The sequence below is a fragment of the Mus musculus genome, chromosome 15 (genome assembly GCF_000001635.26).
Source record: "Mus musculus strain C57BL/6J chromosome 15, GRCm38.p6 C57BL/6J".
Taxonomy (NCBI): Eukaryota; Metazoa; Chordata; class Mammalia; order Rodentia; family Muridae; genus Mus; species Mus musculus.
This window is the reverse complement of record NC_000081.6, coordinates 91,326,546-91,350,753: the sequence shown is the minus strand read 5'-3', so window position 1 is coordinate 91,350,753 and position 24,208 is coordinate 91,326,546. Positions and strand designations below refer to the sequence as shown.

The 24,208-nt window shown below is 41.2% G+C and overlaps 1 protein-coding gene across 1 annotated transcript in view; it reads left to right on the top strand.

Annotated features, from left to right (window-relative positions):
* Positions 1–24,208, top strand: part of Slc2a13 (solute carrier family 2 (facilitated glucose transporter), member 13) — a 305,571-nt gene that overhangs the window by 222,508 nt on the left and 58,855 nt on the right. The window contains exons 5-6 of the mRNA NM_001033633.3: positions 624–787; positions 6,932–7,052. Coding sequence (NP_001028805.2) covers positions 624–787; positions 6,932–7,052 — 285 coding nt within the window. The remainder of the gene's footprint in view (positions 1–623; positions 788–6,931; positions 7,053–24,208) is intronic.

Genomic DNA, 24,208 nt, shown 5'->3' with positions numbered 1-24,208 from the left:
CCACGGTCAACGTTGTGTTAATACCTTCTGTCGATACCTTCTAGAGTGCCGCAAAGCTAGGCAAAGCCACAGTTCAGAATGTGCTTTTGGTGTTCAAATTCCTCCAATAGAAAAGTATTTCAGGAGAAAATTGTTGTCTCAGTGGAGTCCAGTAAACAAGAAAAATCGATCATGCTGGAGACTTAACCTCGCAGAAGAACACAGTCTCCCAGAAACCACCAAACCGTTCTCACGTGCATACATCCGTGCCTCCTCTTGTACAAAGCTGTACATCCCGACTCGTCCTTCTCCTGCAGCTTCTCTGCAGAGATCCTTCACATTTTCTACAACACCATGGGCCTCTTATATTCAGTCAAGTCACTCCTTAGTCTTAGTGAACCTGTTGGCTGCTGCTGTGTTAAGGATGGGACATTTCACCTTGGAAGCACGCAGCCTTCTCTCTGGAATAACTGCCTAAGAATGGTTCCTCCGTGTGATCCTATAAAGGGCTTACATGGATTCTTGTAACAATGCTGTTAGTGTAGCTAGCCATTTTTTCATGCAGAGATGGCTGTATCTCTCCATGTGATTGACAGTTTCCTTGAATGACTACCCGCAACAACCAGTCTGTTCTTTGCTTGCAGGTACTACAGCGCAACCATCCTCCAGATGTCCGGCGTGGAAGATGACAGACTTGCAATATGGCTGGCTTCGATCACAGCATTCACCAATTTCATTTTCACACTAGTGGGAGTCTGGCTCGTCGAGAAAGTGGGTCGCAGGAAGCTTACCTTTGGTAGTTTGGCAGGTAGGTTCCTGGATGTGGAATTCTGCTTTAAATTACCTTCTAATAGTGATGGCGATTCTCTCAAAAGATAACAGTAGATTCTGAGAATGATCTATTTTTTTTTGAGCAGAGCAGAACAAACTTAGAATGATGGGCAGAAAGCAAGTAAATAAAAGTAAACGTCTACAACCAGTTCTGCGGTAAGTGACTAGAAACATGACCATGATGCGATGCAGAGGGAGGCACTGTGGGGACACATTTACTGAGCATGTGTTTCTGTCATCAGCTCGAGAGATGCTTTGAAAAGCAAAGTTGAAGAACATCGCCACAGTGTTCCCTGCCCTCGCTTAAATAGCTTGTCCTTTATGATCTTATTTTGCAGCACTGTAGTTTTGAATTTGGAATAATGAGGAAGCAAATATTAGAATCTTCCTTCACACAGCAAGGAAAGACTCATTAAAATTATTGAAATGGGCCTAAATTCTAGGGCAAAATCTGATTGATCAAGTGTACGTTGATATGCTAGCAAACAAAGAAAACCACAAGTGTCTTTTGTGTTCCAAGTTGGCCCTTTCACCTGTTGTTTCTCTGTAAAGGGCTCTGTCAAGGGACCCACCTTTAGCATTGCCTTTACACGGTTAGGTCAAGTTTTGCTTTTGTTTTGTTTTTCAAATGTACAAATGCATTTGACTATATCCCCACAGCAACTTTATTTGGAGCAAAATGTATGTTTTACATACACTCAAACACAACAATTTTAGAGTAACATTTATTAAAATCTGTCTAAACAGAATTGTATCTAAAACAAAATTTCATCTCCTCAAAACTGTAGCTTTGGGTGTGAAAATGCATTCTGATTTCCAAAATCAGTTTCTAGGGGTTCGATCCTTCCTTCCTGGAGTGAGCAGGGTGATGTTCCCACTTCTGTTCTTACCGTGATAGTTGGAAGCCCTTTTTTTCAGTGGGCAGAAGTTCACTCCAAGTGTTATCCCTGAAGCAGGGGTGAAGGGTCACCTAGGGATTAGGGTGATATCTAAGAGTCCCAAATTAAGGGAAGACAAGTGAGAGACAGGAAAAGGTTTTTAAAGCAGGCATTTATAAACCTGCTAAAATAAGAAGAGGCATTTAACCGAGATGCAAGGATGAGATAAAAGGTTTGTTAGTCTAGCAGATAAGACATGCTAGGAGAGCCTAAATATGTCTCTTTTTGATACTGACACAGGGCCTCCCACTGACACAGGGTCTCCCACTGACACAGGGTCTCCCACTGACACAGAGCCTCCCACTGAACTTGGAGCTCACAGATTGACTAGAGAAACTGGCAGCAAACACCAGAGATACTGCTTTCTCCACTACTCCAGCCTTAGGGTTTTAGACATAAGCTGTCACCTGAGCTTTTACCTAGGCACTGGCAATTGAACTCAGGTGCCCAGGCTTGCGCAGAAAGCACTTAACACCATCTCTTAGTGTTGACATGAGCCCGAAGGCTCAGCAAATCCAGTCTCAAATCCAGCCTCACTTGTAAATGTGTTTCTAAGCCTGCTCCCCCAATGATAATCTATCATTTCAAACTAATGAGTCATTCTAACTCATTGATTGACTACGCCTATATATTCACACACACACACACACACACACACACACACACACACACCAGTAGCACAGTCATGATTTTGGGTTGGACTGGATTCTACATATCTGTAATCCTAGCATTTGATAGGCAAAGATAGGAGAATGATAAATGTAAGGCCTGCCTTGGCCACACAGTGAGGTCAAGGCCTGTGCACACTATATATCAAGACCCTGTCTCAAAGTAATAATAAGATAATTAATTTTAATAGTGTAATAATATACTATAAAGTAATACTATATAATAGTGAATTAGTGTTAATGAATTTGTGCATATATATCAATTTTATAGACTCTAGAGCAATAGACTTTATAGAACTGATATGTATTATAAAGGGACTATTTTAGTTTGGTTGTAAGGCTGGAAATCCCAGCAGTGGCTCCCTCATACTGGAGGAGCTGAGAACTTCTCAGTCCAGGAGGATGAATGACTCAGCTCTCTCAATCCAACACTGAAGGCTTAAAAGATGACTGTACAGCCCCTGATTTTCAGCCAGCAGTTGAAGGCCAGAGAAGCTGCAGCAGCAACATCAGCAGAGTAGATGCCCTCACCAGCAAGGAGATAAGACCGGGAGACCAAAACGGCAGTCTTCTTTTCTTAGACCCTTTATGTCTGTACCATCCCTCTCTCAGCAAACCTGCCTATGAACACCTTGACAGACCTGCCCGGAGCTGTGTCTCTTTGTGATCCCAGATCCAATCAAGCTGAAAACAATTAACTCATCATAAATAACTTGGATAGCTCTTATAAAAATTTCTTTAAAGTTACTGAAAATATTTAATCCTAGATAAAAATTCTAATGCAAAAAATATATAAAATGTGTACTCTCTATTTTAAATAAAAAACATTTTGTAGTTTTCAGATTTTTTTTAGTATTTTACTGTCTTGTTTGAGATAATTGAATTTTTTGCAAATTTTATAATAATTTATTCTTTCAATGAATAGTGAAAGGGTGCTATCTAAAGAGAGGTATTAGTGCTAAGTCTTAGGAAAATATAAACACTATTTTTTTCACCATATATTTTTGCAGTGAAATATTCATGAAAATGTCTCTGATAGGCTATATCCCTCAGTATGGACAAGGCTATGTATTTCAATGTGTGGGTCCTTCGACCCTGTCTCAGCCTCTCACAATAAGCTCTTCAGTACCTGCATCTTCCCCTGGAAGAACTCGGGCACATTTATGAGAGCTGGAGACTGGAAAAGAAAAATTACTTCTACTGAGCATTTACTCATGAACCAAGTTCTATACCAATTAATTTATGTAACTTCCTACATCAGATGTTTCTCAAAATAATATTTACCCAACGTATCTTACTTTCTATATAGAGAATATCTTTATTAGGAGAGTGTCACCCAAATTCCAAAATCTACCAGTGTACTTTGTTAAGAGAAATGTTTAAAAAGACAAAACCAGGGTTCCAGACCTTAGCACAACTGACTCCATGACAGAAGTACCAATCAGGCTGTAAAACTCAGCCTATAGACAGTATCTATTCCACCCAAATCCATAGTTCTGAGATGGTATCAGAATGGAAGAACCTTGCTTTAGGCTTCTGTGGCTCCAAAGCTGGCTAATTGTTCTTGATAACTGAAGTAGATCAGCCCAGACATGGTTTTTTGTAATTAAAAGTTTACTCTGAGAAATGTCCAGGGCTACACTGAAATCCTGAATACCCAGTGTAGTCTCTGGCCAGCTAATAAAGACTTTCTATTGACTTATACCAATGTCTGAGCAGTCCTGTCTGAATACCCCACAACAGTTCTCTTTAAAAAGTAAGGAACATAGCAAGGCCTTCAGTCCTAAGACTTCATGTATGAGCTTCAAAGGAATCAATGTGTTGACAAAGGTTATAGTACAATACTGTCGCATATCAGTAAGTTCCAACAACGTGGGTGAGTCAGGTAGTTTCAAGATATAACAGAATAAAGCATACTAAAGGGTTCTTCAAGGTAATTTTGGACTAATCCCGTAAACAGAATTATTTAAGAAGCTATGCTCCCTGCAATGTTTATTATAACCTAATGGCTTTCATCCTTGCCTGGGTAGCACAGTCTCCTACGGAGCTCTGGCACCCAGACCCCATCTTCTGAAGGTATGACTCTGAGGTCAGGACACATCCCAGAATTTCCTCCAATTGAAAGCCGAGATCTACAGATGTTCCTCATGCAATTAAATGGCTTTTAAAGATTTACTTCCTTCAAAATTGGATTAAGATAAAAATCAATATGGCTTCCAGTGGCGGCTGGCCCAAAACCTTTAGCATCCTTAATCCTACCGTGTCCCCCAGTACACACACACTTGACCTTCTCTATGTTGTTTGAAAGTCTCTTTGGAGTTCTGAGTGGCCCAGATGACGTAGGAGCTCCAGCCATTGGGTTTCAGGGTGTCCCAGATGAACTCTAGTTGTTGAGGGGTCACTGTGTCCAGTATGATTCAGTCCCTGAATATTTCACGTTGGAAGACTTTTAGAAGCAGATGCATCAGGCACAACGTTGGCTTTCCAGATTCCCCCACTGGGAATAATTACATTGGGCATCAAGATTTGAGAGGCTTGATCAAAAATAACCAGTGTTGCAAAAGCCATTAGTCCTAGGCAGTATCTCCTGAGATATGTGTGTATTTTAAATACTTATTTTAAATGTTACCTATTTGAAACTGTGCTGGGCCTACTGTCCTATAGCTAAGATAATATGAGTATATGAAAATTTCGAATAGTATATGATAAATTTTTATGGACATTGGTTCTTTAGCAACTTTAAAAAGGGAGGTGGCATCTTTATTTCTCATCTTTAAGTATCAAAGTTTCCTGATGGAACTCGTTAATTCATAGCAATGAGCTGTGAAAGTAACTGGGGAAGACAGTCATGTACTTATGTTCTTCAATTGACAAATGAATAGGAGAAGTCATGTTATATTTTGCTTTGTTTTAGAAGACTTTTTAAATACAAAACTATCTCTTTTGTGTCACATTTCAGAGTCTGATAACCTTATGAGGAACATAAAGTCTCAGATTTACGAGTTGCTTTGTAACAACTGAGGTCCAGTTTGACCGTAGACCTGTGGTCATCCTTAATCCTACTGTGTCCCCCAGTACACACACACTTGACCTTCTCTATGTTGTTTGAAAATCTGTTTCTCTGCCCAGTCTAACAATTGCATAGTAATTCACATTTTTATACATTGTATAGCATTACAGAAGATCTTTTAATTAAGTAGTAGCTTGTAAAATCTAAAAATTCCATGTGTGTTTTCACTAAGACCCATTTAAAGAAGATAAAATAAATGTGGAGATGGCCATGTGCTCTGCCGAGAGCGAGAGAGCTGGGCAAACCCTAGGCCACATAAGCCCAACCACTACTGTCCTGGCACATGTTTGCCCAAGGCTCCTCATTTGCTTACTCCTTTAATGATATTTTTGGTTGTATCATAAATCGCTTGCTTGTCATTTCAGTAAACCCTGTAGTAGCACATACTTTCCATCCCTAAGCTCCATACTGAAAACACACTGTGTCCTAGGGCGGTTGCTCAGCTAACACAGAGTCCTGTCTATCCTCACAGTTCTGTGCCTGGAAAAGAAATTGAAAGCTTGGTGTGTGTGTGTGTGTGTGTGTGTGTGTGTGTGTGTGTGTGTGTGTGTGTGTGCGCGCGCACGCGCATGTGCGTGTATGTGCGTGTGCAAGTGTATTCACACACATGCGTGTGCACACATTTAGATGTGACCAGCACCTTGTGCTAGGCAGAGGCTGTACCACTGAAATGCATCCCTAGCACATGGCTTTGTGAGACCTGGTCTTTCTTTATAGCACAGGGTGACATAGATTCTCGATCCTCTTGCCTCTGCCTTCCAAGCACTAGAATTGCATATCTGGTGACCTTTGGTCTTTCCAGTGTTAGAATGATGGTGGACCCTGTTTCTTAAAATGAAGAATAAATGTCCAGGCCCAGGTACTCATAAGAAAGGTGAATGAGCATGTGTGGCAAATGCTTTTTGGAAAGCTTCCCCTGTCTTAATACGCAGTATCTTTCCCCTGCTTTAGAAGTGATCAGTCTGGTACCTTATCTTGCTAATTCAAATCTCACCTGACCAGATGCCATTGGGAGAATGTCGTGGCTCTCACAGGAACATTTGCCATGCATCCCTCTCCTACTGTGCTTCTATTGTGTTAGTTACTTGATAATGAGGGTTCTTTTCACTGATGGATTTTTTTTTTTTGAAATTTATAATCAAACTTAGACTCGTTTTAGTCTTCTCTTCTTATAGTTTCATTCTTAGAAAATCATGACCGATTTACTCTGGCTAACTACTGGATTTGCTTTGAGTTCTGCTTCCTTTGAGTCTCACCATGGGTGTGTGCAAGTGAGTTCTTCTGACCATTATTAGCTTACATAGTACAGAATTTTTTTTAATCGAGGGAAGATAAATCAAGGAGTGTCATTCAGAGCTCCAATGTCAAATCAAGTCTATGTTGAAATACACTGTCAATGTTCTTCAGTGAAAAGCGTATTATTATTGTTGTTGTTTTATTTTTAGGTACCACAGTAGCACTGATTATCCTTGCCCTGGGATTTTTGCTCTCGGCACAGGTCTCACCACGGGTCACTTTTAGACCAACGACTCCTTCGGATCAAAATACCACCTGCACGGGATACAGGTGAGAATCTATGAGGTTCCCTCTTCTTCATCCAATGATGGTCATTTTATTTGATTTTTAGCATTTCTAAAATTCAAGCGAATAGGAGATTCCTGAATTTGCAGGCTTGGGCCTGAAGGGATTGTGATGGGAAATGTGGTCGGGAACCATCTGCATGAAAACCATAATTTTCAAAGACAGAATACAAAAACAAAAAACAAACTGAAGATAAATGAGGTGGGTAACACATTGGTGATGTTCCCCTAAACAAAGATTGGGGATTAATACTTCATCAGTAATGTAGCAAGCTTAGTTTAGCTAACTAGCTGGTAGCATCTATATTTTAGGCAAAGTGAATAACTTCTGTCAGCTATTGGTCTTAACCTACTGCAAGTGTTCACCAGACACACATTCTTTACTGAAATTCCTGGCCAGAAGCCCTTTCTTCAAATGGAGCAGGAAGCTCCCCCCAGAGTGGTTGCTCTCCCAGAGTGAAGTGAAGGTGAAAGAAAACAAAACATCTCTGTGTCCAAGTTTTCCTTAGCTCTCATTAGGTCTAATGGTGTGAACACTGTGTGAAAATGAGTGAGCTGAAAGATGACTTGAAGAGAATTAGTGAAAGAGTGATCAAACCGCTTTGAGAATTCACACCTGTCCTAAGAAATGTTTCCGTCAAACACTGGCTCTTTGATTATTTAGAGCATAACCTTCATATACATGTAGGGGCATCTAAAGATTTTTGGACATAGCTATTCCCTACGGCATACAGTTATAGAATCTCAAAGTACCCATGAACTATGGTTTTATCTTACACATTCTTGATGCATTTGAAAGTATCTATGGAATATCTATGAGATAAGGACCTTGGAGGTTGTAATAAAGATGAAGAAACGTGTAGAAAATGCCTAAAACAGTGTTATACCTTCCGATATAATTAATAAAACCATAACAGAAACGAAGATTAGAATGGTAGGGCTCACAGAACACTAGCTTTGTGTGTGGGGTGTGTGAACTGAGTCCTGGAAAGACAAGAAGAGTAAGCCCTTCAAGAATACAGTAGGCTCGATGACCATGCAAGTAGCCAGGAACTGTAATGGCTTGCTTTGTGTGTCAACTTGACACACGCTTGAGTTATCACAGAGAAAGGAGCCTCCCTTGAGGAAATGCCTCCATGAAATTCAGGTGTAAGGCATTTTCTCAATTAGTGATCAAGGACCCATTATGGGTGGTGCCATCCCTTGGCTGGTAGTTTTGAGTTCTGTAAGAAAGCAATATGCATGCCGGGCTTGATGGCACACACCTTTAATCCCAGCGCTTGGGAGGCAAAGGCAAGTAAATTTCTGAGTTCGAGGCCAGCCTGGTCTACAGAGTGAGTTCCAGGGCAGCCAGGGCTACACAGAGAAACCCTGTCTCCAAAAACAAAAAAAAACCAAACAAAAAAAAAACCAAACAAACAAAAAAAAAAAAACAACAAAAAAGGAAAAGGAAAAATGAAAAGGAAAAGAAAAAGAAAGAAAGCAATATGAGCAAGCCAGGGGAAGCAAGCCTGTAAGTAACATCCCTCCATGGCCTCTGCATTGGCTCCTGCTTCCTGTCTGTCTTGCTTGATTTCCAGTCCTGACTTCCTTTGGTGATGAACAGCAATGTAGAACTAAAAGCTGAATAAAACCTTTCCTCCCCAACTTGCTTCTTGGTCATGATGTTTTGTGCAGGAATAGAAACTCTGACTAAGACACACACAACTTTTAAAAATGGGACTAGAAACAGGAGTCCACATGCACCATATCCTCTTCCCAGAGCGCTCTAGCTGTCTGCTTATTCTTTAGGCCTCTCCTGCTGGCTTTCCATGTGGAGCCCCATTGATGCAACACCACTTGCCGACATTGTTTCTTCATTGTACCTTCAGGCTCTGTGTTCTTGCCTTAGATAAGGCAATGTATCAGTGAAAACAACCTAGAGATTTGGATAATTTTACTAAACCCCTGACAGCTGGCACATTATCTGGTCAGCACATTCCTTACTATACTTGATGCCCGTGACAATCAAAATTCACTGGCAGACGATACCTCCAGCCCACTACACTTTTCTCTTTACTATTTCTCAGTTGGAACCATGATCTAGACTCATCACTGGAGGTGTTTAAAGCCTCAGGAGAGAGGGGCAGAGTGTACAAATATCCCCATTAGGCTTCCAAGTTTGTTTTTGTTTTTAAATGCTAACTTTCTTTTGGCCCTCCCCACTTCTCTAACACCACCAAGCCAAGAATACAAAGCTGTCTAGCACGCAGGGCTCCTTGTGTCCAGTGATGTCACTCTGTGCCTTCTTCTTCGAATGAAGCTCTCAGACATCTAAACTATAACTGGGATTTCTCCTGCTCACCCACCCCCCACCCTGTGGCAGTGACACAGATCAGGAAAGCAATACTCCCTTTGTTCCCCATGGCTCCCAGCAGCCATGTCAAGTAATTCTATACTTATCTCTATACTTACCGTGCTCGTTCTTTCTCCTGTTTAGCCATGTCTGAGAGTCTTACATCACTGGTGTAGCATATGATACTGTCATATTCAATCATAATATTTAGGTAACATTGGAATGTGCAGAAATCCTATTCTCTGTTACTGTTCCTCCCTTTAACACCATGGCAATAATGAGTTCATCATTGCTGCTCACGCTTAGCGACTGGGCAGTGAATTTACGACTACACCGAGTCATACATCACCCTTTGAGTCCTCCGTGACTTTTTAAAGTTTGATGACTTGAAGTTTGTCAAGAAAACCTTGCATTGCTCTCATAGCATTAAGATTCTATAGTCAGGAAGCTCTTTCTGGAGCCAGACTTGGTGGTATGAAGCTATAATCTGTGTACTGAGAAGGACGATGCAAGAGGATCAGGAGTTTAAGACCATTGCCAGTCTTGGCTCTATAATATTCTCATTAAGAACAAGTGGTTCTTGGAAAGTCAGGAACGTAAAAGGGAGGAACCCGAAAATAAGTGTGCAAAGAGGAAGGGCAGAGTATTCCCAGAAGCGTCTATCATGTCTTCTATGCACACCCTAAACACGAGTGAGGAAGCTGGGCATGATGACATTCCAGCACTCAAGAGACAGAGGCAGGATTTGATGCCTGTACCATCTATGTAGTGAGTTCCAGGCTATTCAAGGCTTCACAGTAAGTCCCTGTCTCAAGAAAAAAGAAAATGTGTGTTCTTCAAGGAACCTGGTCTTGGGGAACATATAGAAAAAAAAAAAAGAAATGGATTGGATAACTGATACAAACATGCCTAGTCCACATAAGCCATGAGAGTCTGTGGAATACAAGGGGACGTAGTTAGGTTTGCATATTTAAGATATTACTGTAGCTGGAGAATGGAGTTAGTGAGAAAAGAACAAAGGGATGAAGGGACATGGGTAGCCTAGGCAACAAGAAATATAATCTTGGTGACAGTTGAGACACATTTGGGGTATAGCATGAAAGGTAATGACAAGACTGAATGGTTGATTGGGTGACAAGAGAGAGCAAACTCTTTACAAATGGCCATTGGGCTTAGCATCTGGCATCCGCAGTGTCACTGTAGACAGATGTATTAGTTTGCTTTTCTGTTGCTGTTCGAAATTACATAACCAAAACAATCTGAAGAAGAAAGGGTCTGTTGAGCTTATGGCTCCACATCACAGTTCATTAGGGGAAGTTAGCATCGGAACCTGTACAGGAACCTGGAGGCAGGAACTGGAGAAGAGACCATGGTTGAACACTACATACTAGCTTTCTACTCAGCTCACTCAGCCTGATTTTTGTATACAATCCAAGACCATCAACCCAGGGTTGGCATCACACACAGTAGACTGCACACTCTCATATCGATCATGAATCAAGAAAATGCCCCACAGTCTTGCCTACAATCGATGTGGTAGAGACATTTTCTCAGTTAAGGGTCTCCCATCCCAGATGACTGTAGCTTGTATCACATTGACAAGAAAACTGACCAGAGCATCTACCTCTTAGGAACCAGATTTAGATTCCTAAATCCGAGAGTCTTTCCATTCTTCAGCTCTAGACAGGGCAGTAGCATCCCAGCACTTAGCATTTTTTTTGTTACTCACATTCCTACTTTATTTATATCCTCATTTATTCCTTTTGAACTCAAAATATTCACGTGAAAACTTTTCTCAACTTATCCAATTAGTTCCAAAGTACAACAAGAAGGTAAAAAAAAAAAAGAAAAAAGAAAGAAACAAGAATTTTGTATCTCATAACCCAGATGTCTTATTCACTGTTCTAGTAACGTGAAGAGACACCATGATCAAGGCAACTTGGATTAAGGTTTCAGAGGGTCAGTCCCTGGTCCCTGCAGTGGGAAGCAGGCAGACCTAGAACTAGAGCAGGGGCTGAGAGCTTTATATCCTGATCCATGGACAGCAGGCTGAGAGAGGAGCCCTGGGCCCTGGTAGACACACTCACACTTACGTTCTTATTCTAGAAGTTTGGTCATCTCCGGGAACCAATAAAACCAACTTAGAGTTCTGTTAACATTTAAATAACACCCCACCCTGTCATTTGTTGAACAAAGGGTATAAACTCTGCAGAAATGTCTGTGATGAGAACACAACTTTGCAGGAAATGTCACTAAATAATCATACTAAATAAAAGCTCTGACAACCTTTAAAACTATTTTCTAAGTTTAAACAAAATGATAACTCTCTTGTAAGTCATGTTGACCGAATGATAAAACAACTACCTATCAACAGCCCGGTGTCTGGCTGTTAAGTATTGCTCATCCTACCCCGGTTGATTATGTAATTGCCCTCCTGTATTCTCTTTGTCTGGCATGCAGGAAATGGCTGCTGCTTTGATCCAAACTTGTTTAAAGAAAAAAAAAAAAAACAATCTTAGTAACCCACTTAAAATGATTCTTCAGCGAAACTAGCTTTGACCGCTATGTCTTCGGCAGGCTTGATGTTTGAATATATAAGATTTTATGGGGAGAGGCAAACAATGCTAACTAAAGGACAAGTAAATATCAGTAATAACTTGGAAATTAATTAAAATGTAATATATTCTATGTACATTTTGGGTTAGTTCTTATTTTTTAAAAGATTTATTTATTATGTATATAGCATTCTGCCTGCAGAATATAGTATGTATGTGCCTGCAGGCCAGAAGAGGGCACCAGATCCCTTTACAGATGGCTGTGTGAGCCACCATGTGGTTGCTGGGAACTAAACTCAGGATCTCTGCAAGAGCAGTCAGTGCTTTTAGCCTCTGAGCCATCTCTCCAGCCCAGTTTTCAGTTTTCATTTAAAAAAAAATTTTTTTTTGAGAGCTGCAGTGGGTCATGGGTACTACAGAGCGAAGCCTGGCCTTTACTGGAGCAAATGCAGAACTCATGCTAAAGGCTGATAGTGAGCCTGGCCTGGCCCAGTGCCTGCCTCCCCAGCCATCCCAGCTTACCTCCTACGAGGCGTCACTGCTGCTCACCTCTTTGTAGAGCAGTGTTTCCAGATGCATAAAAAAGTCTACAGGCTCACAAAGGAAACCAGTACATTAAAATCTGTTGCCAAGCATATATGCCACGCATGTGAGGGATCAAACCCGACTCACACATGCTAGACAAGTGCCTTGCTACTGAGATACCCTGCCTTCCTGCCTCCCTGCCTCCCTGCCTCCCTCCCTCCCTCCCTCCCTCCCTCCCTCCCTCCCTCCCTCCCTCCTTCCCTCCCTCCCTCCCTCCCTCCCTCCCTCCCTCCCTCCCTTCCTTCCCTTTTTCCTAATTTTATTTCAAGGTGAATTCTTGCTAAGATGTCTAGGTTGGCCTCAACCTAGGAGTTACCTAAGTCTCTGGATCATAGCCCTGTGCTAGTACAACCAGCTTAAAACCTTCCTTTGAATAAACTTGCTATATATAACAGCATTGACGCCTTGTTTTTAACAGGAAAAGCCAGAGGTAGCTGCAGATCCAGCATCACAGGTCTAACATCTTAGTGAACGTCAGTGGTATGCAGAGATTTTTATATTTGCTGTAATGGGACATGATGATATTAGATTACTGTGGCTGATGGTAGTTTATTACCTACATTCATAATGGAAGGAAATGCTTAATTTTAATAAAAGATTAATGAAATAGAGGTTTGGTTTTTTTAAAATCAGGTTTATGGACCTCATGTGAAATATACAGCTCACAGCAATGAGCTCTCAATCTAATCCTTCCAAGGTGAGCAAGGGTTTCTCCAACTGACCAAGCAGAGCAGGCCCATGAGTATGAGAGTGATCTGGGCAAAGGCAGGAGATCTATTCTCCTCAGGAAATTCGACCAGATTAGACTTTAATGTTGCTAGGGAACAAGGTGCCAGTCTGCTGATGAGGCCAGAAGGAAATGAATGGCCCTGGGTACCAAATGAAGTCATGGGTAGGAAGGAGGGAAGCTTTCAACAGTATCAGTCAGGGATTGTCATTAATACCTTAAGGCTTTGTAGAGGGGCTTCTGCCTGACTGTGTGTGTGTGTGTGTGTGTGTGTGTGTGTGTGTGTGTGTGTGTGTGTGTGTGTGTGTGTTGGGAGCAGTCCAGCAGCCCCAGAGAGACAAAACAAATAGAGTCTATTTGTGTTTGTGAGTGTGAGGACAGTGTACATTCGGACATGTTCAGGGCGGGCTGTTTATCTGTTAAGTTCAGGGGAAGACAGCTTGCTAGTTCCATGAGGGTTTCATGTCCTAGTGGCTGACCATGGAAGATGGATGGGCCAAAATTGTAATCATGCTTTGATTTTAAAATATCATTAATGTCTGTGAATTAAGTCCTTTACTTCTGCAAGAATCATTCCACATTCCTTATAGATATTTTTTTTCAAATTACTCTCACACATTCTTCGGAGGAAATATTATATTATTTGATTGTGTAAGAGGAAGACAAAGGCTAGGAGAGAATTTATGAGACTTAGTGAGATGGCATAGCCCCTTTGTTCTGTCCTCTGCCCTCCTTTGATCAAACTAATGGCCTTCCTCTGACTCTCTGACAGTCTACTCAATCCCTGAGAACCATAGAAAGATGCTTGCATAGGTCACTCATGAAGCAACAGGAATATCCATTTAGAAACCTATCTAGAAACACGAGGGCTTTATCAAGACTCTCCCTTGAAAATGGAGTGCTAAATGATGAAGCTTATTAAACCAGAAACACCCTAATGATCCAGCTACAGAATGTACGACTTAATTGAACTAATATTAAAAGTCTCAGGATCTTCAGTAGCAATGTTCATTTTGTAACGGAGATGAGGTTCTGAGCTCATGCACAGATTAATAAACTGATTCCAATCACTTCCAGTGCTTTGCTGTCTTATCCGTGTTGAATTTGAAACAGCTGCCTTTATTTTCCCAGATTTTTTTCTTCCTACCTTTTAAAAGAATATTTATGCGAGTATTTTGCCTGCATGTGTTTATATGTACCATGTGTACCTGTGATGTCCATGGAGGCCGAACGAGGACATCCCTAGGAACTGGAGCTATGGATGCTTTCAAATACATGGTAGGAGCTGAAGCTGAGTCTTGTGCAAGAGCAGCAAGTGGTTCTAGACACAGAGTTTTCTTTCCCCAGCCCCATCATTTGTCTTTTAATCAAAGAAATGCTAAAAGTTTGGGGACACAAACACAAAGCCAGTCACAGAGCTGGCAGTATACCTCAGCCATTGCTGCCTTTCTCAGATACCACCACACAGCACTTATTATGGATCCCTGCACTGGGTCAGCTCAGATTCCACCACCCAGCATCTTTTATGGATCTCGACATTGGATCAGCCTTCCTCAGGAAGGTTAGAGATCTTCATTGCCTAGAAAGATGTCTACTATAGACCTGACCTGACCCAGGGAGTGTGGCAGACACTATGGAGGTGATTTTAACTCAGACATTCTTTGCAGCTGTAGGCAAGACACTTTGGCCCTCAATCATCACCGATACTGTCCATCATGGCTCTGTCTTCAGTACCTTCTTTGAAGCCCATGAGCCTCTTTATTCTCCTTCACAGTATGCCAATGAAGATCTCCAAAATATCACGACAATCAAACTTAAGCAGACTTTACATAGGAATTCTAATCATTTCATGTTTTCACTGCGCAGAGATAATGTGGGTTTGGGTCAGATTTACAGTAGAGTATAGTTACAAACTTTGTGGTGATAAGAAAAATTTGACTAGAGGTTTCCAGAATGGTACCAGAGATCAGTTCATTTTGTCTCTCTGTATTCTTGCTTTTTTACTGATGTCTGATGAAGATACTGCCGTTCAAACTAGTTGATTTGTCAACCCTACTTGCAAGTTTTATAATTTAGTAACAAATTTTAGTCCCTTACCTTACCTAAGTCTATTATTCCTCTTGGGAAGCAGATTCAGTAACATTTTCCAATATTCTATAGTTCTTGCTTAATATAGAATAAAAGACACATTAGAATATTCTCACATTAGAATATTAGAATCTTCGGTGATAACCTGTTAACCTATGACCACAGGTTACCTGTATTTTAACATAATGGCAAAACTATTGTTATTTATGTAGTTTTGTTATTGCTCATGGCATGTATATGTGTGTATGTGTGTATGTGTGTATATGTATATGTGTGAGTGTGTGAATACGTATGTGTATGTGTATATATGTATGTATGTGTATATATGTATGTGTATATGTATTTAAGTGTGTATGTGTGTAATGTGTGTATGAGTACGTGTGCGTATGTATATGTGTATGTGGGTCTATGAGTACTTGTGTGTATGTATGTGTATATGTATGTATGTGTGTGAATACATATGTGCATGTGTGCATTTATATGTATATGTGTATGTGTGTATGTGTTTGAGTATATATGTGTATATGTATGGGGAGGTGGGGTGTCTATGTGTATATATATCACAGGCTGCCCTTGACCTTATTCCCCTTGTGCTCAGCTTCCTAAGTGCTGATGGGATCACAGGCAGCTGCTACCATGACTATTCCTGACTCAGGGAAGGGTGCTTTGGAGGAGGCGAGTCTCATTCTCAATCTCTGTAGGAGTGCTTGGATGGCACCAAAAGGAGCTCCCGTGCTCACAAGCCGTACTGGATGCACTCTGTAGTCAGCTGCCAACACGAATCGACCCTTCACTCTCCTGTGTCCTTGGCAGTGTCTTCCTGAGCCTCTCTGTCTGCTAGGCAGACAGTCATGGTGAGAACTGCCATTCAGCATTGGTGATCGCTTCATTTCTCTGCTGAAGAAATCATAGTGCCAACCTGAAGGTAGATTCATAAAATCTTTAAACCTTTTACAAAGGGCACTGTTCATTTAAATTTGTCAGTATTGCAGAACCGTTAGTAGTGCCTGACTCAGAATCAGAATTTGACTTTAAATTCTCACTTTCGTTTTGTCTGATTTTACTTAAGACTCTTCTGATTTTTAAATTAAATTTAAAATAAATTCCTTAGTCTTTTTACTTTGTGACAGACTCTTATGTGCACAGGGTGGCACCAGACTCTCTAGAACCATTAGCCTCAGTTTCCCAAGTACTGAAATTATAAGTGTGTGCCACCATGCCCAGCCCATGCTGATAGCTCACAGAAATTGGAACTTGGGCTGTTTCTTAGAGGGAAGTATTTTCTAGTTTTCTCATCTTAAAATGAAAAAGAATATGTATTTTTAACTAATTTATGTCTGTATGAACATTTTACTTTATGCAATATAAATATTTAGCTCTTCACATTTTTTTATTTTTATCATTTTAAGGCTAATACAGTATTATGGAATTAATTTTACAAATTTAATGAGTTTTTGAAGTTGAAACCAATTATTTACCTCTCCAAGTGACACATCTATGGAAATGTGTGTTATCTCTATTGATACACACTGATAAATTTTGTATTGTACCATAGTGGGAAAATACCCAAATAAATGATCATGTGTCTTAGTCAGTGTTCTACTCCTGTGAAGAGACATCATGACCACAGCAAACCTTATATAAAGAAAGCAGTTAATTGGGACTAGCTTGAAGTAGCTGAGAGTTCGACATCTGTAGTCACAGGCAGCAGAGACACTGGGACTGGCTTGGGCTTTTGAAACTCCAGTGCCTACCCTTTGTCTGACAAGACCATAACTGCTCCAACCAGGTCATAGTCCCTCTCAAGTAGTGCCACTCACTAATGACCAAGCATTCAAATATGGGAACCTACGGGGGGGGGGGCTTTCTTATTAAACCACCACATTCTACTCCCTCACCCCCATAAGGCTTTTAGTCATGTCATAATGCAAAATTCATTTAGTCCAACTTCAAAAGTCCCCATAGTCTATCACAGTCTCAACAATGTTTAAAAATCCAAAGTCTTCTGAGACTAAAGGCATAACTAACCATAACCTCTGTAAAATATAAATAAAAAGAAGACCACATACTTCCAACATCCAATGGCACCGAGTATGCATCACCATTCCAAAAGTCATGGAAGGAAGCCTAGTGAGGAAATACTGGGCCAAAGCAAGACCAAAACACAGCTGGGAAACTCCACACTCTGTGTCTCCATGTTTGATATCACAGTGTTCTTCAAAACTCCAACTCCTTTCAGCTTTGTTGACTGCAACACACTTCCTCTCTCTTGGGCTGGTTCCACACCCTGTTCACAGCTCTCCTTGGCAAGAGACCCTGAAATCTTGGACTCGCCAAGGCAATCCAGGCTTCACCTTCACAGCTTCACAGAAGTGGTCTCTCTGGGCCTCCATGCAGGGACGCTCCTGAAGCACTCCTGGGGTTGGCAGCTCTCCTGAGCAGTGGAGGAAGATTCCACAACCCCTTTCTAGTATCCTTGATTCCAAAGCAACTATGTGGCTGAAGTTGCTGAAGTGCTGCTGGTTGCTAGGGCTGGAACATGGCCCCCTTGTTCAATCACATTTTCACCAGATTTCTGTTGTTGATGGTTTCCTCCACTGCTTGGGCTTTTATCCAATTTCTTTTCACAAGTTTGGAGTATAGCTGAGTGGGCTGCTGTTCTGAAGTCACCATTCTCTTTTCATTCTTTTAGCATCAGGCTTTTCTTTACATTTTCTGTGTCGCTGAGCACTGTACACCACAGCTCCGTTATACTTCCCGGTGCTCCTTTTCTCCTTAAATTGTACATTTTATATTTTTTCCTTGCTCAGCTTGCTCCGCCGTTCCATTATAGGTCTGCCTAAGAGTGACCACAAACAACCACCCAACAGACTCAATACTAGGCTGTCTCGAAATCTCCTCTGCCAATGACATTGATTCAAAATTCTTCAACTTAGCCTCAAGCAGTTTAAAAAAAAAAAAAAAAAAGACAAAACACAGCCATGTTCTCACCCTAAATTTCACAAGAACAAGTCTTGAGGCTACTTACTCATATTCTGCTCTGAAACCTCTTGATCCAGGCCATCATAATCTACATTGCTCTCAGCACCACAGTCTTCCACACCCCTACTAGGATGGCCCATTAAGCTCTACTTAACACATTTGACTGCCTTTGTCATCCAACATCCCAAAAGTCCAGATTCTGCCAACAAGTAACATGGTCAGGCCTGTCAAAACAATATTCACCTCCCCGGTACCAATTTCGGTCTTAGTCAAATGTTCTATTACTGTTGAAAATACACAGTGACCACAACAAATCTTATAAAAGAAAGCATTTAATTGGGACTGGCTTACAGTTTCATCAGTTTAGTCTGTTGTTGTCATGGCAGGGAGCATGGAGGCACTCAGGCAGAATTAGATAAGAGTTCTACATCTAAATTGACAGGCAGCTGCAAGAGACACTGAGACTAGCTCAGACTTTGAAACCCCAAAGCCTGCTCCCAACAAGGACTTTCTCCAACAAGGACACGTTGTGATGGTTTGTATATGCTCTACCCAGGGAATGGCACTATTAGAAGGCATGACCCTGTTAGAGCAGGTGTGTCACTGTGGGTGTGGGCTATAAGACTCTCATTCTAACTGCCTGGAAGCGAGTGTTCTAACAGCCTTCAGATGAAGATGTAGAACTCTCAGTATCTCCCGCCTGGACAATGTCATGCTGCCACCTTGATGATAATGGACTGAACTTCTAAACCTGTAAGCCAGCCCCAAATAAATGTTGTCTTTATAAGAGTTCCCTTGGTCATGGTGTCTGTTCACAGCAGTGAAACCCTAACTAAGACATGCATCTACTCCAACAAGGTCTTATCTCCTGATACCTCTCAAGTAGCCCCACTCCCTAATGACCAAACATTTAAATATATATGCCTATAGAAGCCATCCTTATTCATCTGCCACAGCATGCATGAATACTGTTAACAGGTATCATTCATTGGACTATTTTCCTTGGTATTACACTAATGTGTTTGCCTGCCTATGTTTTATTATAATCCATCAGGATTCTAAGCGTTATGAATTAATATTCCTTTCTGTTATATTTGAAATACTAGTAGGAACAAAACTGGGCCTCCCTGCATGTAAACATACAGTGCCATGGATGTAAGCATACAGTTCCATGGCTCAGTTCAACCACAGATGGAGCCCAAGAGACCTTTGCATTGTACTTTGCAAAAGACGGTAGTTTCATTTCTCTCCAGAAATTGAGTTATTTTGCTGAATACTCAGATTACTGGGAAAAAAGAAAACAGTGTAGAATAAACTCGGATTTTAAAAAGCCATTACTCTAATTATATAGTAATTACTTACTGAGTTATCTGTTGAGTCTTCATTGGACATTCTGGAAGCTTCTCAAAGCTGAGTACTGAGTTGACTGGAGTTAGCCAGGACAAAGCAGTGAGGGGCAGAAATGAGAGGGAGATTGAGGACAATTGCCATTACAGAGTTTTTGTTTGTTTTAAGATTGGGAATGTTGTTGTTGTTGCTGTTGTTTTTGTTGTTGTTGCTGTTGCTGTTGCTGCTGCTGCTGCTGCTGCAGTTGCTGAGACAGAGACTCACTTTATAGCCCAGGCTTACCTAGAATTTGTCATCTCCAGCATCAGGCTTCAGGGCACAGAGATTAAAAGTATGTGGTACAGCTCCGGCTTTGCATTGGTTTGCAAGGAAAATATGGAAAGAAGCAGGAACCCAAAGTTCTTACTTGGCAGAATTGAAGCAATATATGCAAATAGCCAGCACTAATTAAGCAATACGCACTATTAACAGAAACAGACCTGGTGGGGGAGCGCTTTCAAAGCATTCGAGAGGTCTTGGGGGACGCCAATACTACAAAAGCACAAAACAAAGCTGCCAACATTTTTTAAAAATTTTCAAGAGACTATATTATAAAAACAAAAGCATGAGTACTTTGAAATCCCTCAGAGAGGGAGTCAGGGTAACAACTCAGTCTTCTGACAGAACCCTAGGATCTCCTAGCTTTGGAAAGGATAAAGTATTGGAAGCTCAAACCTGAACAGATTCCAGAAAAGACTAAGAAGTTTACCGTGGAATGGAAATGAAGTGAAAATAAATCCATAGTTTCGGAGAGGCAGAGGTGAACTTGGTGCATCCTGCCTGAGATAGCCTGGAGTAAGAGGGATGATGGAAGAGGGGCAGACTAATAGCCCATCTGCTCTGTAAGGAAGTCTCTCCATTTACTCACCAGGCACAGGTACTGGGCAGAGAGACAGCCAGGAGCACTGGGAGGGCAGAGTTCAAAGCCAGAATCAGGCACCATCAGTGAGCCTACACTGCACAGTTAAGAGCAGTGTCTGGTGCTGAGACTGCTATTCTGTGTGGTGAGCAGACAGGCACTTGGATAACTTTCTAACAATAATGGAACTCAAGAACTCCTGATTTTTATAGGACATTTATGGTTGGTTCTGCTTAAAACAAGAAGGGCAAGTAAGATACCCCAACAAGGCTTAACATACTTCCACCGTATAGTTTATAGTCATTAGACTCAAAAAAAATGCAGGTGACAAGAAATGGATCTCTAAAATACTTAACCTTCAGCTTTGCAAAAATCATGAAGAATTCTTCATTTGCCACTTCCTCTGCCTTTACAACCAGCCAAACAGTTGCTGCATTCTTTGGTTTCAAAATGGGAGATGAGAAATAACCAGTTGGTTCATGCTTGTGTTCAGAAAACTTCTGGGCCCTGTTCATAGTAGAGTTAACATTGATTAATTTATCAATTCTCCTTTTACCAAGGCAGATACTCGTATGTGTCCCTTTTGCCAAGGACTCTGACCAAGGCCCAAAGAGATTTGGTGGGTTTAGAAGACCACTTACCTTACCCCTGCATAGACCTAAGCCCTAAGTGACAAGGTTGTACCCGCCTCTGTCCAGAACACAGTCCTATTAGTCTCTGCCCACTGTATAAATTCAGTCTGATGTGCCTCTGCCAGCAGAAGTGCCAGACAGCCTTTGAGAAAGAGAAGATAATTAGATATTATATAGTTAGATATTTTAAAAGCCTATATGAGTTTGTTTTCACTTGTCCAGTGAACCTGAGATTCTCTTTCTGAAAGGCATTGTCAGAAGCAGTAGTCCATTTTGGACTTAAGTTTTTTTGTGAGTTGTGTTGAAATGGTTTGTTTGCATTTGTTTGAGAAAATCATGCTTCCCAGTGGCTGAATGGAAATTTTAACCGATTTAGTAAAGGAGATTCAGTGAGGTAGTGGCCTCCATTTAGTGATGTTGGATATGAAAGAACTGGAGTTTGTTAAATGCTTCATCTGCTGGAACTAGGGAGAATTAGCAAAACCCACCCACCCACCGTCAGTGTACTCAGAGACTTGATCAAGAAGTCTCTCCATTTATTAGACTCCGTTCTATCCCCTGGTGCATGATACCGATAGTAACCATGTAAAGTGTTACGCCAGCTCTCTCTGTGTGTGTGTGTGTGTGTGTGTGTGAGAGAGAGAGAGAGAGAGAGATAGAGAGAGAGAGAGAGAGAGAGAGATACAGACAGACAGAGAACATTAAAGGCACTCATCACCAGGTTTATTTTTAAAATTTTATTTGCATATCGAACCCATATGAGATTCTCATAGCTTTCAAAGGAATTTGGGAGTAGCTAGCATTTCAGAATGTAATCAGAAATGGGCAAAAAAAAGTATTTTAAAGCATTAGTAAGATTACTAGTATCAGTTCTGAATGGGAGCCTTCCTGGCCTCGCTTACAATATCGTGAACACTGTAACGGTCACTCTGCCCAGAGCTCCTGTACTAAGTAGGCCCTAATGCCCATCAATACAGCGGGGAGACGATTCATTTATATTTGATATGTAAACAGAGGAATCGGATCTTTTATAAAATAGACGTTCTGAATTGCTTTTTTTGTAACATCATACAGTTTTGTAAACTTATAAAAAGGAAAAGATCAGTCTGTATGTCTATAGTGTTTGCAGGCGCCTCTGCAATCCCAGATGGGGAATGACCACTGTAAACATGCATCTATGAACAAAATAATATTCAGTAGTGATAGTGATTTCAGTGGATGGGGACAGAGACTGACCAGGTCCAGCTCAAAGATAATGTGTCTACCTACAGTACTAACTACTAATATGGAAATTTTAGCTATTTCTATTTTAATCTGGGGGGATGGTTATTTTTGTTTTATTTTTTAATTTTAATATTTTTTTTTTACATTTTGCTAAATGTATCTGTTGTGCAGAGGGGTAGGGGGCCCACTGTGGTTCAACATGGCCTCCTTTATAAAGCTTTCAGACACCACCTGAGATGCCTGACACCTAGACACACTTATTCAGAGTGACTGCCACTCTGACTGACAGCCAGGCTCAGTAAATACCTGAAGAGGAAGAACATATTTCCGTCACTGAGAGCAGACATACAGTGTGTATTGCTCTGCTACAGCCCACAGACCGGAACTATCAAGTTCCTGCTGAGGCTGGGCAGTGGCCCTAGGAATGAGAGTGGGGTTAGCATTGTTAACGTATAGCAGTGGTGCTTTGGCCCAATTCCTAGTAACTGATTTCTAATGTTTCTTTCTAGTGCATTTTTATTTCAAGACAATACAATGCCCTCACTCTAACAGGGAAGGAAGAAAAAAAGGTCTGTCTGTAAACAGAATGAGTGATTGATTGACGTAACTAAACATAAAACCTCAGGTGGCCATGTGAGGTGGCAGTTATATCACATGTGTGCCTGCAGGTAAATAAATGTATAAATACTGATAAGGAGTTTTTTGGTCATGATAAATTTGGAAGTAGTATCATATTTGGACATAAAGTTGAAGTTATCACATGTAGATACAATTTAATCAATGTACAGTATGCTATCTTCAATGCAAAACAATCGGGAACTGGTCTTTGCTGTTGCTGGTGCAGTTTATTCTTTATGGACAGGGCAGAGAAGAAATACAGAAGGATTATTTAAGGAGCTAAAATGTCAGACAAAACCAAGCAAGTCAAAGACTCTTTGTGGATTGGGAGAGAACTCAGAGGGTGAGTTTTACTGGGAGTTTTACTGGGAGTCTGTTGTGCTTCCTCCATAGAGAGCTTATTACATAAAGAGACTGCCCTAAGAACATTTCCTCACACAACCCTCCCACTGGCTTTGTGAGAAAGGCTGTGCAAAGAACTCCAGGCTATACTCAGCAACGCCAGACAGCTCAAACACAGCAAGGCTAGAATTCGAATTTTTATGAGATGTTTGGATAAGGCTAGGCAATGTGAAACTAATGAACTAAAGGTAAAACCGGACCGAAAACAGAGATATGTCCTCCCCACATACAACACCAGACTCACTTTAAGATGCCATGTCTGGCCTCCCTGTGCCCATCAGAATTGCATTAGCTTCTTCCTACAGATAGGGGTGCCTAAGCCAAGAGCTTAGGGCCTGGCACCAAGTCTCTAATGAAGGTTCTCTGATTCTACATCACATTTAAAAAATCACATTTCAAAGTGATAATCTAAGTGGGAATAGACTGGGGGCTGGGAGGGTGACTCAAAAGCCTGGAAGGTGTTTTGCAGGCTTCCTGCTGTGCCCTGAGAAGGAGCAGTAGGCAGACTGACTAGATGAATCGGGTCAACCCAAGCAGAGCAAGGACGTTTGGTGTTTACCCTATGGGCAGGGAACACTGTGATCAGTTTTAATTAGAACAGGAGCCTCATCAGGTGACAACAGAGGCAGAGAGGAATGTGGCCATGTAAAGGTAGCAGTTTGTGGCCCAGTCATAGGAAGGTATATTGGACAGTGTGATGGCAGAAGAGAATAGCACACAGCAACACAAGTCTGCAAACAGGCAACCCG